The 14,326-nt window shown below is 42.2% G+C and overlaps 1 protein-coding gene across 1 annotated transcript in view; it reads left to right on the forward strand.

The window, feature by feature from the left end:
• ITCH (itchy E3 ubiquitin protein ligase) overlaps positions 1-14,326 on the forward strand; it is a 72,048-nt gene that overhangs the window by 9,858 nt on the left and 47,864 nt on the right. The window contains exons 3-5 of the mRNA XM_015413384.1: positions 1,419-1,560; positions 7,879-8,003; positions 11,297-11,434. Of these exons, the coding sequence (XP_015268870.1) occupies positions 1,419-1,560; positions 7,879-8,003; positions 11,297-11,434 (405 nt within the window). The remainder of the gene's footprint in view (positions 1-1,418; positions 1,561-7,878; positions 8,004-11,296; positions 11,435-14,326) is intronic.

Consider the following 14,326-nt stretch of genomic DNA (forward strand, 5'->3'; position numbering starts at 1 on the left):
ATGTACACACAAAAACAAAACAGTTTGCCGCGGCGCGCGCTTCTTCATTGCGCGCCGGCTTGTCCTGTGATTGGCATGGAACCTTGCCATGGAACCACGGTACCTCCACAGGATTTCCACAGGAGGTCTGATCGTGTAACTGCGCAGTAGTTTGCCCCAGGGCAAACAGCCACGCTTCTCCCCCGCAGTTTCCTGCCCGTGTAACCGGGGCCAATGTTAGCTTTATTGATCTAATTCTGTATGAGTGCTGCCGCAGATGTCATTGTTAGGTAGGATAGTGGGGTGGATGGTATGGTGTAGTGGGATGCATATGTGTGTGTAAAGGCAGTACACAGTTAAGATAGGCATCTTCAGATTCTAGTTAGAACAGAACTGTTCAGAGATATGCAGATGTACTGTGTCAATGCAAAGAGTTATATGCAGATCACAGCTGAGTTGGTATGTTGGATAGTATCCATGCTGCAAATGAACAACCAGCTTTGACTTTTCCCCCCTTGGATTTACTCTTTGGAGTACTGCAGCTAAAATGTAGCTTCTTCAAAGTAACTTGAAAACTTCAGAAGCTGAAAGCTTGTCATTTCCTTGAAAATAATGGTGTGGAAAAATAATAGCATAATGTTTATTTCGATCTTTTCTCCAGAATGAGAGTGCTGGTACACAATCTAAATGTATCTATGATCAGGAAATGAAATATTTTGAAACACTGATTATTTCCAAACAATGCATCTGTTTCTGTTAAATGGGGCAGAAGGGAGGAGGGGTAATCTCTTCCAGTTACGTCTCACTACAGCCTTCATTGCATGGTTTTTTGTCCATGTGGGTCCCACAATCCCTGGTATATCCTAAAATGTAGCTTCTTCACAGTAACTTGAAAACTTCAGAAGCTGAAAGCTTGTCATTTCCTTGAAAATAATGGTGTGGAAAAATAATAGCATAATGTTTATTTCGATCTTTTCTCCAGAATGAGAGTGCTGGTACACAATCTAAATGTATCTATGATCAGGAAATGAAATATTTTGAAACACTGATTATTTCCAAACAATGCATCTGTTTCTGTTAAATGGGGCAGAAGGGAGGAGGGGTAATCTCTTCCAGTTACGTCTCACTACAGCCTTCATTGCATGGTTTTTTGTCCATGTGGGTCCCACAATCCCTGGTATATCTTTTTGGGGTCAAAATAGGCCACTTCTTTAATGCCCATTGAAAAGCTGGTAGAATGTAATCCAGGGGACTGAATGAAAATATAAATCTTTTGTACAATGTCAATGCTGCATTTGGAAACAAATTTTGCATCATAGTGCTTTTCTTTAAATGTATAAGATACATTTTGCCTAAAGCTCCAAGTTCTGCTACTCTAGGTAATTATGCTGACTGTTGGAGAAAATAAAACATTGATTAATTCTCTCTTTTTTTAATAGTTATTTCTGCAAAGTTGAAAGAGAACAAAAACAAATGGTTTGGACCTAGTCCTTATGTGGAAGTATCAGTAGATGGACAGTCAAAGAAGACAGAAAAATGCAACAATACAAATAGTCCAAAATGGAAACAACATCTTACAGTGTAGGTTTGGAAACATATTTCACTTTCTTCTTCTTCTGTTATTAATAACAATAGCAGTATAATTCAGATTGAGATGAACTGATGCTTTAGAAATTTATTTATTTAATTAATTTATACCATGCCCTACCCCATGTGAGGGCCCTGAAGAAAAACAGAATTGTTTTTGGGTAGGGTGTTTTCCTCAAGTCTCTTCCCCTCCCCCTATTTTTCAGACTGAAAAACTGGAAATTTTGGGGGAACACTATGAAATATCTTATCTTTTAGAATGGGTAAAATGCTTCTTAGAGCATGAAAAAGCTGGAGAGCTTTCAGTTTTTCCAGTGGAAAAATTGGGACATTTTGGAGAGCATTGGAAAAAACCTTACAGTATAACCATACAGATTTTTTTTTTGGTTTAACTGCAAATAACTTTGGCAACAATTATGTGTTCAACAATAATACAGTACATATGAATCCAAAGTTCTCAAAGTCATAGCATTTAGCTTACTATCCAAACATGCTGGTAGTATCTATTGTGACTCTGTGAGAGAGTTTCTGTCCCAATAACATACTTTCTTCTGGTTATTATAGAATTTGTTTTATATCTTCAACTTTTATTTTTCCTACATCTCAGGTGGCAGAAACTTACCGTAACATGTGCTATGTAGCATAGGCAGCAGCATTTGCAACTCTTAAGTACAGGGTGTACTTTCAATTTTTCTTACAGAAAATTAGACTTTAAAATTTTATATTCTGTCTTATAAACAATGCATTTCATGATGTTAAATTAGTAAAAGAAGCTTCAGTTTAATAGGAAAATAAGTATTGCATCTATTTCAATAGAAAAGAGCAAACGTCCAGTAGCACCTTAAAAACCAAGACCAATTCTGCACTGACGTTTTTGTCACTCGTTTTTCCCTAATGCTTTGGGGGGGGGGGGCTTTCCATATGTGTTTTGCTCCCTCTGGGACTACTAGAGAGAACAAAACACTGGGGGGGACGGATGGACTCTGAAGCGATAAGGACAAACGAGTGACAAAAACGGCAGTGCGGAATTGGTCCAACAAAATTTGTGGTGGGGTATAAGCTTTTGTGAGTCACAGCTCACTTCTTCAGTTCTTGCTTTGAGGAAGAGGGCATCTTGATATAGGTGATTACCACCAATTGCTCGGGGAAACTTCAACTTCTTTTCCTTGGTGGGTGTCACCTGGCTCAGTTTGTTTCCTGTCGTCTTGTTAGGGAGAGCAGCTTTGGAGCTTTTTTTTCCTGCCTTTCTCCTAGAGCAATTTCAGAACTGAGGAAGAGTTTCCTAACTTCTCCAGCCTGTCCCTCTTTATCACACCTCCTCTTGGCTCTGCTGCTTCTTTTGTCTTCCAGATTTTTTTCTCTGCTTCCCCGTCCTCCCTCTTTCTTCCTCTTAATGGCCCTGCAAAAGGACCTGGAGACTTTGGAGGAATGTGTAAGGAACAGGTTTTTTTCTGAGAACAATGCAGACCCCCTTCTTCTGCCATCTGTTTCTCATGGAAACAGCTTGCTGGACAGACTAGCCCAGAGCCAACCAGGAAGGCCCTGAGTATAATGCAAAAGCACTTAAAATGCACCATAAAAAGGCAGGAAAACTACTCCTCAGGGGCAAATGGCTTTCCTGGCAGCCAGTTTGGGCCCTGAGGGCTATGATGGTACTTCAGGCTCCTCTGTTGGAACATCCATGACCCAGATAGGCTCCTTGACTACCAGAGCAGATCTTCAGGGGGGCAATGTACAGTCCCTCCTGCTCTTTCTGAGGTAGTGGGTAGGTGGAATCCTTGATTGGCTGAGCTTATGGAATTTCTAAGGAGAGCCTTGAGGGAAGAGCTGCAAGGCATGTAAGAGCGCTTCTCCCCACCCCATTTCGGGGGTCCAAATGCTCCAATCTGAAATCACCCTCTCCTGTCCCCAAAGAAAGATCCAGGCGCACAGAAGGGCATGCCTCATTCCATCGGGATCATGGCTCTCAGTGGCCCACCAAGACAGATTGCAAAGCCGCCTCCTCCACTGCCACCCCCCGCCAGGGTTCAGGGTAGCCCTTCTGTAATGTATTCCGCCATGACCACGTGCGCGACCGTTGGGCCATGCGGTCATGCAAAGTCCTGAAGCTTCGCTCCGAGAGAACAAAGCCAAGCGGATCCTAGCCCGCACCTATCAGAGGGCCAGGTCTGCAGCCGAGAGCCTATGGGACTCTCGGCTACTGTATATAGCCTATAGGGAAGTAGGGGGTGTGTTTTGGAGAAGGGTTTCTGTGCATATATACCGGCCTGCAAGCCGGCTCTCTTCGTCTTGTTCCTTCTGAATAAAAGTACTTTGCTGAAATCACTCAATGCTTCTCAGTACTTTTCACCTTCAGAGATGGAAAGCCTGTAATCCGAGTCAGAATCTGAGAGGGAGGAGGGAGAGTTCTCCTCAGAGAAGGAGCCAATAGTTGCTGAACAGCCCACATGTCTGTTCAATGCAGATGACTACCAGTCCTTCTTATCCAAAGCCATCCTGGTCTTAGACCTTGCAGAAGCCCCTAACCCCAGGGAGGAACCCTTAGAATAAAACCAGGCCTCAGGGGAACAAGGATTTTTTTCCCTGCGACAACCTGGTCTTTTGCATATGGAAGCTGATTGGACTTCAGTCCATTCCACACCTCAAACTCCCCCCCCCTCCCCGCAAGGCAGTTGGAATTTTCAGTTGCATAACATACCTCATAGGGGAGAGGAGAATGGGTAACAATGGTTACCACTCTCCAGGTGAGGGCTACAGATAACTCAAACATACAAATGCTCTTCAGGTAGCAGAGATCAGTCCCTCTGGAGAAAACAGTGGACTCTGTCATTAAACCCTGCTGAGGTCGCCACAGGAAATTAACACTGTTTGCCCAAAGCCAGAGCACTCTCCCAGAGCCTCTTTCTAGATCCCTTTGTATTTATTTCCGCAACGGGCATTATTTTTAGTGAAGGGATAATGGGCTAAGCCTGTATATTAGGCCCATTCTGCATCTAGCATTTGCTCCATTGTTTTACCAAACCCACACTGGAACATAAGAAGTTGCAGCTCAAAACCACATTCAAATACCCCCGTACTGCCTGCAGAGTCATCCCTGAATGGCCATAAAACGGCCATAAATCTATGCAGATGGTACCATAAAACCAAGAGATCAAAGGAAGTGAAACCAGCATGCAGTCTGGACAGTGCCATAAAATCCGACAGTCATAAGATCATAAGAGAAGCCCATGTTGGATCAGGCCAATGGCCTATCTAGTCCAACACTCTGTCACACAGTGGCCAAAAATACCACGTGCCATCAGGAGGTCCAGCAGTGGGTCCAAGACACTGTTGCCCCCCCAGGCACCAAGAATACAGTGCATCACTTGCCCCAGACTGAGAGTTCCTATCTATACCTTGTGGCTAATAGCCACTGATGGACTTCTGCTCCATATGCTTATCTAATTCCCTCTTGAAGCTGTCCATGCTTGTAGCCGCTGCCACCTCCTGTGGCTGTGAATTCCATGTGTTAATCACTCTTTGGGTGAAGAAGTTCTTCCTTTTATCTGCTCTAACCCAACTGCTCAGCAATTTCATTGAGTGCCCACGAGTTCTTGTATTGTGAGAGAGGGAGAAAAGTACTTCTTTCTCAACCTGCTGTATCCCATGCATAATCTTATAAACCTCGATCATGTCACCCCTCAGCCGTTGTTTCTCCAAGCTAAAGAGCCCCAAGTGTTTTAACCTTTCTTCATAGGGAAAGTGTTCCAACCCTTTTATCATTCTAGTTGCCCTTTTCTGCACTTTTTCCAGTGCTATAATATCCTTTTTGAGGTGTGGTGATCAGAACTGTACACAGTATCAAAGTGAAAGTGGCATGCAATGTAGAGGGGAATTTCTCTTCCAACGTGGGTTTGGTAAAACAACGGAGCAAATGCTAGATGCAGAATGGGCCTAACAGGCAATTCCCAAACATTACCAAAAACCTTTATTCCTTGGCCCTCACGCTATTGAATTGTAAGTGGATGCTCTGTTTGCAGCATTACTTTCCGCAGGTCTGCTCTGAGGATGATGTCAGATTCATAAAGAACAGATCAGACAGAAAAGCAGACAATGCTCTGCGGAAATCCCATGAGACCATGGCAATGTCCCTCAGGGCAGCAGGTACCTGAGCTTTAATCTCTAGAGCATCCATTGTGTTGTCCTGGAAGCTGGTCCAGCTCATTCTTAGAGACAACAGGAGGGCAATAGAGGGCACCAACTGCATTCTCAGGGCAGTCACCTTCCTGGCAGATGACTCCCTCGATGCAATGACTTTTGCATCACACTCTATGGTGGCTGCTTCTATAACCAGGTGTGCCTTATGGCTTCGTGCATGGCAAGCGGATCTACATTCTAAGTCCATAGTAATGGTGTACCCATTCCAGCATGGAAGACTGTTTGGGGACCATCTTGACAAGATCTTCATGGAGACTAGAGATAAACAGAAGGTCATGCCCAGATGTCTGCATAGGAACATCAGGAGAACCTTCCCCTCTCATTCTTTTCATCCCCACCACACCTTATCCAGGACCAGACCAGATCAAAGGAGATTCCAGTGGTCTGGTAAATATTAATTAAGCAAGGAGGCAGAAGAGTCACTTAGTAAGAACATGAGATGGTATTTTGTCTGTAGCCACTTGCACTTTGTGAGAGGGGACTTGTGGGTGCCATGTCCTTCATGAATGATGTTTTTGGGGCCATGGAGGGCTGCTGTTGGAAGGGGATCCCAGAACATCCTGATGTCCACTTGGAAACACTCTTAACTTGTATCCCAGTTATGAATTACAAGCCATGGGGCCTGAACAAGGAAGCTTTCTTATGGGTACCTCCTCAGTTGTCCAATGAAGGGTCATCTTTCACTATCTGTCCAAAAAGTAACACAAGGAAGTGCATGTCATTCTAAGCCTTCAGAGCCATGCATCTGGCTGTGGACTGAAATATCTCTCAAGTACTGTTTTATTACTTTTTATTAAGAATGTATTGTTCTCACATAAAAAGTTAACGTAGAAAACAAGCTCCATATAGCCCACCCCCTCCCTCTTCTCTAGTGTGTTCTATTAGCAGAGAAGGAAAGGGGGGGGTGAAGGGTAGGGCAGGACTGTAGTTTAGGAAATAAGGTGCAACATTATGGATTCAACTAAACAGGGAATAAAGGTGAGAAGATATCATTGTTCAATTAGGTACACAGGAATTCATGCCAAATGGAGGTGAAGGTTCTGGGAGCGTCTCACCTATTATATGCTATTCTCTCTTTTGTACAAAGGTCTAGCATGTCATTGACCCAGACATCTACAGAGGGGATACTTGAGATTTCAAGTGTTGTAAAATAATTTGCTTAGCAGCTAAAGTTGCCCTTTGGATCCAAAATATGTGGTATTTCAAGAGTGCCCATAGAGTTGGTGTATATTCTAGGATTAGATTATTGACTGTGAAATCTAAAGTAGCAGCTAATGTGAGATTGATCCTGGATATAACCTCTTGCCAGAAATGTTGATTTTAGGACAATTCTAAAACGTGAATGAGGTTAGCACCAAGCCTTAGTCATAAATCCACAGAGGTGGATTTAATGGCTTTTACTGCAGTTTGTCATTGAGTCGGTTGAATTGGAGAGTTCTAGATTCCACTGGGAGCAGATATAATTCAAATTAAATTTGCTTTGGTGTCAGAAAATTATATATAAGGATAGGTTGCCTAGGAAGGGTTTCTAAGGATGGAAGTAGATGAAACAGTGTGTGTTTGGGGGTTCTGAGGCTGCAAAAGCTTCTGGTCCCAGAACAGCAGATAGACAATGTTTTAGTTGTTCATAGTTGTTCAAATCGGGGAGTTGGAGTGCTTGGTGTTGGAGGGAAAAATAGACATTGTGGGTATTTCAGAAACATGGTGGGATGAGGAAAATCAGTGGGATACGGTGATTCCTGGTTATATATTATATCAGAAGGATAGGGGGGGAAGGGTTGGAGGTGGGGTGGCTCTGTATGTCAGAGAGGGTATAAAGTCCAGAAAGCTTGAGAGGCTAAGAGAATTGGAATTTCTCTTCCAACGTGAAACCCACGTTGGAAGAGAAATTCCCCTCTACATTGCATGCCACTTTCACTTTGATACTGTATACAGTTCTGATCACCGCACCTTAAAAAGGATATTATAGCTTTGGAAAAAGTGCAGAAAAGGGCAACTCGAATGATAAGTAGTCCTGATGCAGCATAAGTTTAAGAGAACAGTTCAGTCTTGTAGTAATAATAGTGGGACTTCCAGTGCTTCTTTCAAAGTATGCATTACGTTTTGTTTTTCTAGAATTGTCACTCCTTTCAGCAAACTGAATTTTCGTGTATGGAGTCACCAGACGTTGAAGACTGATGTCTTATTGGGAAGTGCCACTCTAGATGTTCATGAGACGCTCAAAGCAAACAATATGAAGCGTAAGTGCATAATAACACATACCTGATAATTTTGTGTACATATTCCTTTTAAAGAATAGTTTAATTAAACAAATTGTAATTTGATAACAGAATTATTTCACAATGTCCCCTTTAAGGCTGCTTCTTGTAATATAGTGTATTCAATTGTCACAAACTCAGACATGCATGGTTTATCCTGTTTCTTTTCTCATGCATGAAACTGAGACTGAGGATTTCCTGGTTTGAAAGATGGTGCCCAGAACAAGCTATAGTTTTTTTCCAGTTCCAGTGCAAAAAGAGTGCCTGTATGCAAATAAACATTTATTATACCTTTGGACAAATGTTCAAGTTATCAGTTAAATAACGAGCTATGGATAGGGTAACAGCCTTATATCTGATAGATTCTTTTAAACCAGGACATTTTCAATCTTGGCTTAGTGTAGAGGAGACTGCAATACTGTACAATGACTGCTCTGTCCAGAATGTGATGCATCTTTTATTGTACCAAAATAAAAGTTGTGTAATACATTTTAATAGAACCAACCAAGTAGCAAGAAATAGTGTGCAATACTATATAATTTCCTTGGTCTTAGTAAACAATATTGCATAAATTTGGAAATTATTTTGTGGAACAAAATGGCTACCACAGTCTTATGGTGGCAATCGAAACGTGCTGTTGTAAGTACTATATTGCAGCAAAGATAGGAGATCCAGTAGCTTTGAAAAAGTGTATTGTGAAAGTGAGCAGCTTTTAACCAATGCATTTCATACAGCTTAGGGTTGTGATTTTGAATATTGGGTCCTAGTGCTGCTGGTTGAATACATAAGTGTACATATAAACTGCCGTATGGTGAAAAATGTTTTTGTTGCATAATATAATTCATATAAAATGTGCTTGCTTGTGGGGAAGAGAAATCCATACTGAAGTTCACTTTTATGTTGCTTGTCATATCCAGATAGGCTTGCCAGTTCCCAGGTTGTGGCGTGGGTTCCCCTGGCTTTGGGGGCTTCTCCAAGCCACTGGACAGCTGGCCGGTGGGGGAAGCCCTGCCCTCAAGCAGCCATGTCCCCATATGACTTCCCTGACGTGATGATGACCCCGGAAGTGACGTCATCACAGGAGGGCGCTCTGGTTTAAGGGCAAAACTCTATGGTTTTAAGCCAGTTTACCATAGAGTTTTGCCCTTAAACCAGAGTGTCCCCACGCAACGTTGTCGGCATAATGATGTTACTTCCAGATGACGTCATCGCGTCAGGAATGTCCTGGAATGCCCCCCAAATCTCCTTGCTGGAGCAACGAGGGGACCTGGCAACCCTGTATCCAGAGTGAGACAGGAGTCATCAGTTCTTTAAATATCCTGGAAATGGCATTTATTAATTGAGTCTTCAGCCATTTGCTGCAGTCTTTGAGGTGCTGAATAATTACTTTCCGAGATGCTGCCACTTCCTAATTTTCTTTAGAGTAGTTAATTTTATTAGCTTTGGAATAGGTTTTTGTATTGTACAGAAATAACTTCAGCACTTCCGTTATGGCTATCCCTGCCCCTTGAAATCAAAATAATTTTCAGATATTTAATTTAATTTAATTTAATTTAATCTGGGCTTTTTCGAGGGGAGGGGGGCTTCATACAACGGATGTTTGGGTAAAAATGTAAATATGTTGGAGGTAGTCTGTAAGAACACCGGACAATATATGTACGGAAATATTTATTCTCCATACTGATTTAAAAGAGGCACACTTAATTGTACGTTGTCCTCTTCATGCAATACTGTACGATGCTTTTATTTCTCATTCATTTTTCTAATATTCCATGTGTCCTTGGTGGTCTTTAAAATGTATGCACTATGTAAAAATCAAGGTATTCAAGTCAATTTCTGTTTATATTTCACTATTCTTCCTGATTGAGGGAGGGCAGTACAAATCTACAATATAACTTAACAAAAAACAATTTGTATCTTGAGCTGTGGGCTACCTCATCCAAAACAATTTGTATCTAGATCCAGTGGGCTACCTCATCCAAGGCCACAGGCTGTGAGCAAAGGGCCATGAGCAGTTTGGCTTGTGCCTCTGGCTGCACCCAAGCTTTATACAACAGGAAGAGAAAAGAAAGCAAAAGCTTCTCCCAGACTCCCCATCCCTGTAAGATAGGGTTTTTAAGGCTTTTTTAGGGAATTGGGCTTCGAATAAAAAGACTGAATAATTATATAATTGTATCTCAATGCACCAAAAGTAATGAAACTTATTACTTCACATGCAGTAATCCTATTCATTCTCAGTCCTGGCTGTTGAGTGTCAGCCCAAACAGGAAGATGTAATAGTAGTTTCAGAAGTTGTTTAGGCTTTGACTCTGGTGCTTTGGAAAGAGGCTGTGCAGAAGCCACAGACTGTTCCTAGATTCAAACTTGGTACATGGGTGGTACACTTAAGATTCTTTCAATAGATGTTGAAGCTACTTATGGGCAGGATTTTCTTCCACTGAGTGGTGACAGAGAAATGATACAGCCTGCAATTATTATGAAGATAAATAAGAACTGTAAAAAGAGTGTTTGCACTACAGAAATGTGCTGTAGAAATAAGAAGGATGTGGTTAGCATGTCACTTGACATTTTTCATTGCTTAAAGCTTGGGAATAAGAGCATAAGAGAAGTCAGTGTTGGATCAGGCCAATGGCCCATCTAGTCCAACACTGTCATACAGTGGCCAAAAATACCAGGGGCCATCAGGAGGTTCAGCAATGGGGCCAGGACACTAGAAACCCTCCCAATGTTGTGTCCCCCCCCCAAGCACCAAGAATACAGAACATCACTTGACCCAGACCATGAGTTCCTGTCTATACCATGTGGCTAATAGCCACTGATGGACCTCTGTTCCATGTGTTTATCCAATTCCCTCTTGAAGCCATCCATGCTTGTGTGATGGTTTGGAGCTTAACCTTTAAGGAAAAGTACAGTGTTCTAGCACAGTATTCCTATTTTCCAAGTGCCTCTCATGAATGTGAATATGAGACACCTTGGTCTATTATATAGGAAAAGCAGTCAAACATAGAACTGTGATCTTGGTTGGCATAGCTGAGTGTGATCTTCAGTGTACAACTGGAAAGCTAGAGCTCTGGAATACTGTTCTCAATAAGGGAATCATGGCTGTTTAATGAGGTGATTTGTAAAAAGAAGTAATTGAATTGCAATATTGTCTCTGTTACTGAGCTGTATTTTTATGTAAGATCTTTTCTGCAGAGTGATTTTTAACTAACTAGCTAATTGTACTCAGTTATATTAAGCACTAAGAATGGTAAATCTTTTTGTATTCTCAATAGTTGAAGAAGTGATCGTGAACTTGCTCCTTGTTGGTGACAAAGAACCAGTTGAAGTGATTGGAGACTTGTCTGTTTGTTTAGATGGCTTGCAAGTAGATCCTGAGCTGCTAACTAATGGGGATGCTCCAAGTGTAAGAAGTGAGTAATACTTGGGTATCATATGTGTTTACTGTGACTACATTGTATAAAGTCATTGTTCACTTATATCTCTTTCTCTCTTAAGGACTTAGGGCTGAAAGTGTATATGTTATAAGGAAAGCACCCCTTGAGTTATTTTCCTCAATCTTCATCAGCTTTGAGAAAAGTAAGAAAGCATCCCTTCAGGTGAAAGGGCAGCAAGGGTGAAAGTAAATGTATTACTGGTACTGTCTCTCAGGGTGGGGTGGGGCTCAGAGCAGAAGATGGGAAGTCCCATTTTGACTTATTTTTGAACAGTACTCAGTAGCAGCTTACCTTTATCCCCTGATAAGGGAACCTTCTGTAAATTAGAGTTGTTTTTCCACTTTCTTGTAAGCTCTCAGTGTGCAACATGTGCTAATGTAGGTGTGTGCGTGCAAGTGGGAATACTAACTTTGTAGACTTGTCCACAAGACTGCCTTACTTCAGATAATGGAGCTGAAAAGATCTCATGGATCATCAGATGATCCCTTCCCAAAAGTAGGAATCCTACCTAAACTATCTTTGTCACATGACAGTGAATCCTCATCTCTAGAAATGGGACAGCAGGTTTCAAAAGGTCATGCAGTCATGCAGTCAATCTCCCTACTAATCTCCCTCCATCTAAACCAATCAACCTAATGCTTGTCTAGTCTTCTGTGTAGTTTTCTGTGAGATAGAATCCATTTTGCCTTTTGTTGCTGGAAAACTGCTTTACAGAACAATCCTAAACAGGTCTTCTTTGAAGCCTATGCCATGCACTTCACTCCCTGGAAAGTGTACATAGGGTTGCATCATTAAAGGCCAAGCATAAAACGTATGTTGCAGTTAGAGCCCATTATTTTATTTTTATCTTATTGAATTTATATCCTGCCTTTCTGACCTCACAAGAGCCACTAGAGGCAGCTAAACAATTAAAATCTTTTTTTGGGGGTATTTTGTGTGTGTATGTATGTGTGTGTGCCTGAAAGACATGGTTTACTTCTAGGGACCCCTAGTGGGGCTTGGACATTTCAGACATGGCTTACTATTGCCTGCCTCAGCATCCCATCCCTGGTATTCCTTGGAGGTCTCCCTTCCAAGTACTTGCCAGTGTCGGCCCTGCTTAGCTTCTGATATCTGATGAGATTGGGCTTGCTTGGGCTATGCAGGTCAGGGCAAAATATACATGTCTTGTGCATGAGGAAAACTGAGCTGTTGTCTGTAATACAGCTTTTCATGTTTTTATCTTTGAATGCTACTTTCTGCAAGATATTTTGTCCCTTTGTATTCGATAGCTTTATCAAACATGTAGTGTGTCTGTGTATATTTCTTTCCCTGCTCCTCATAAAAATGAGGCCTGATTGCAGTGCACCTTAATGGGGAAAAGTAATACTAGGGAAAAGGCTCGTTGTGGAAATAAATATGACCTCTAGAAAGAGGCTCTGGGCAGGTGCCCCGGCCTTGGACACTCAGTGTCAATTTGCTGTGGCAACTTCAGCAGGGTATAATGACACTGAGTCTGCCATTTTCTCCAGAGGAACTGATCTCTGCTACCTAAAGAACAGTTGTAATTTTGAGTGATCTCCAGTCCTCATCTGGAGATTGGCAATGGTGGTTCCCTAGAAGGGAATAGTTGGTTCGGAGGGTGGAGTCTATGGCTTTGTACCTGTCTGAGGTCCCATGCCTCCTGAAACCTCACCCTCTCCAGGCTCCATCCCTCACATCTCCAGGAATTTCCCACCTGGAGTTGGCAACCCCATCTCCTCCCCAGCCAATCCTCAACCTACCTTTATTTTCCCCTCACTCTTCAGCTTTCCACCTCCCCCCCCACACACACCTGCAGCCTCTCCCGTGCTCTGAAGCCCTGACTTCTACGTCACATTGGCTGTCATGGGGGCCACCTCAGCAGCATATAAGGATACAGAGCCCACCATTTTCTCCAGCTGAACTGATCTCTGCCATCTGGAAAGCAGTTGTAATTCTGAGTGATCTCCAGACCTCACCTGGAGATTGGACACATTTTACCTCAGAAGAGCAAACTGTTTAGAATGTTAGAGGCAAAAGCCAATCAAGTCGCATATGCAAACGACCTCTGTGTTCCAAGGCAAAGGCCAGTGAGGCTGCATATGCAAATAACCTCTGTATTCTGACTGGCTGTGGGGGGGAGAGGAAGAGCAAACTGTTTAGAATGTTGGAGGCAGGACTCAGGCAAAGCAGCCAGTGGATAGGGAGACCCTCTGAATGACAGATCAGAGAGCGAACTGATTTTGGAGCATGTGGAATGTTCTAGAGAAGTGCCACCACCATTCGGCTTTTATTTATAAGGGAGATACATCCTGTTTGGCAAGGGCTCTGTACTTTTATAATAATTCAGCTATTTGTACCAGAGCACAAAGTAGCTCCAAATCTTTTCCTCATTTCTCTCATTCACCAGACCTCCAATATCATTGACACTTTAGATTCTCCTTAACCTTTCCCATTTTCATCTTGCTGTGGAGTGACCAGAATGTAATTTTATTGGAATACTGTATTGTCTGAAATGCATAATGGAGTGTGCCAAATACCCTCTGTATAAGCTAATATGGTGTTCACTTGCTTTGCAATGGCACTACATAGCTGATTCAAATTCAGCTTGTCAGTTATGACCCTGGGCCTTTCCCTCCACACTGCTATTTGTTAGACATTTCCATGATATGTACTATGCCTCTGGGTGTTCTTAGCACAATGTACCTTTGTTCTAGATTTTGTCCATTTCTTTTTGCCCAGTCTTTACAACTTGCCCATCACTTTGAATTATGATTTTGAAGTCTGTTTTTTATTGTCTCCTTGATCTTTTAATAGCCTAAGTATTGAACACAGGACAGAGCCTTTTGGAGTGCCAGTCATTAAAAT

The sequence above is a fragment of the Gekko japonicus genome, unplaced genomic scaffold (assembly GCF_001447785.1).
Source record: "Gekko japonicus isolate JY-2015 unplaced genomic scaffold, Gekko_japonicus_V1.1 scaffold79, whole genome shotgun sequence".
Lineage (NCBI taxonomy): Eukaryota > Metazoa > Chordata > Lepidosauria > Squamata > Gekkonidae > Gekko > Gekko japonicus.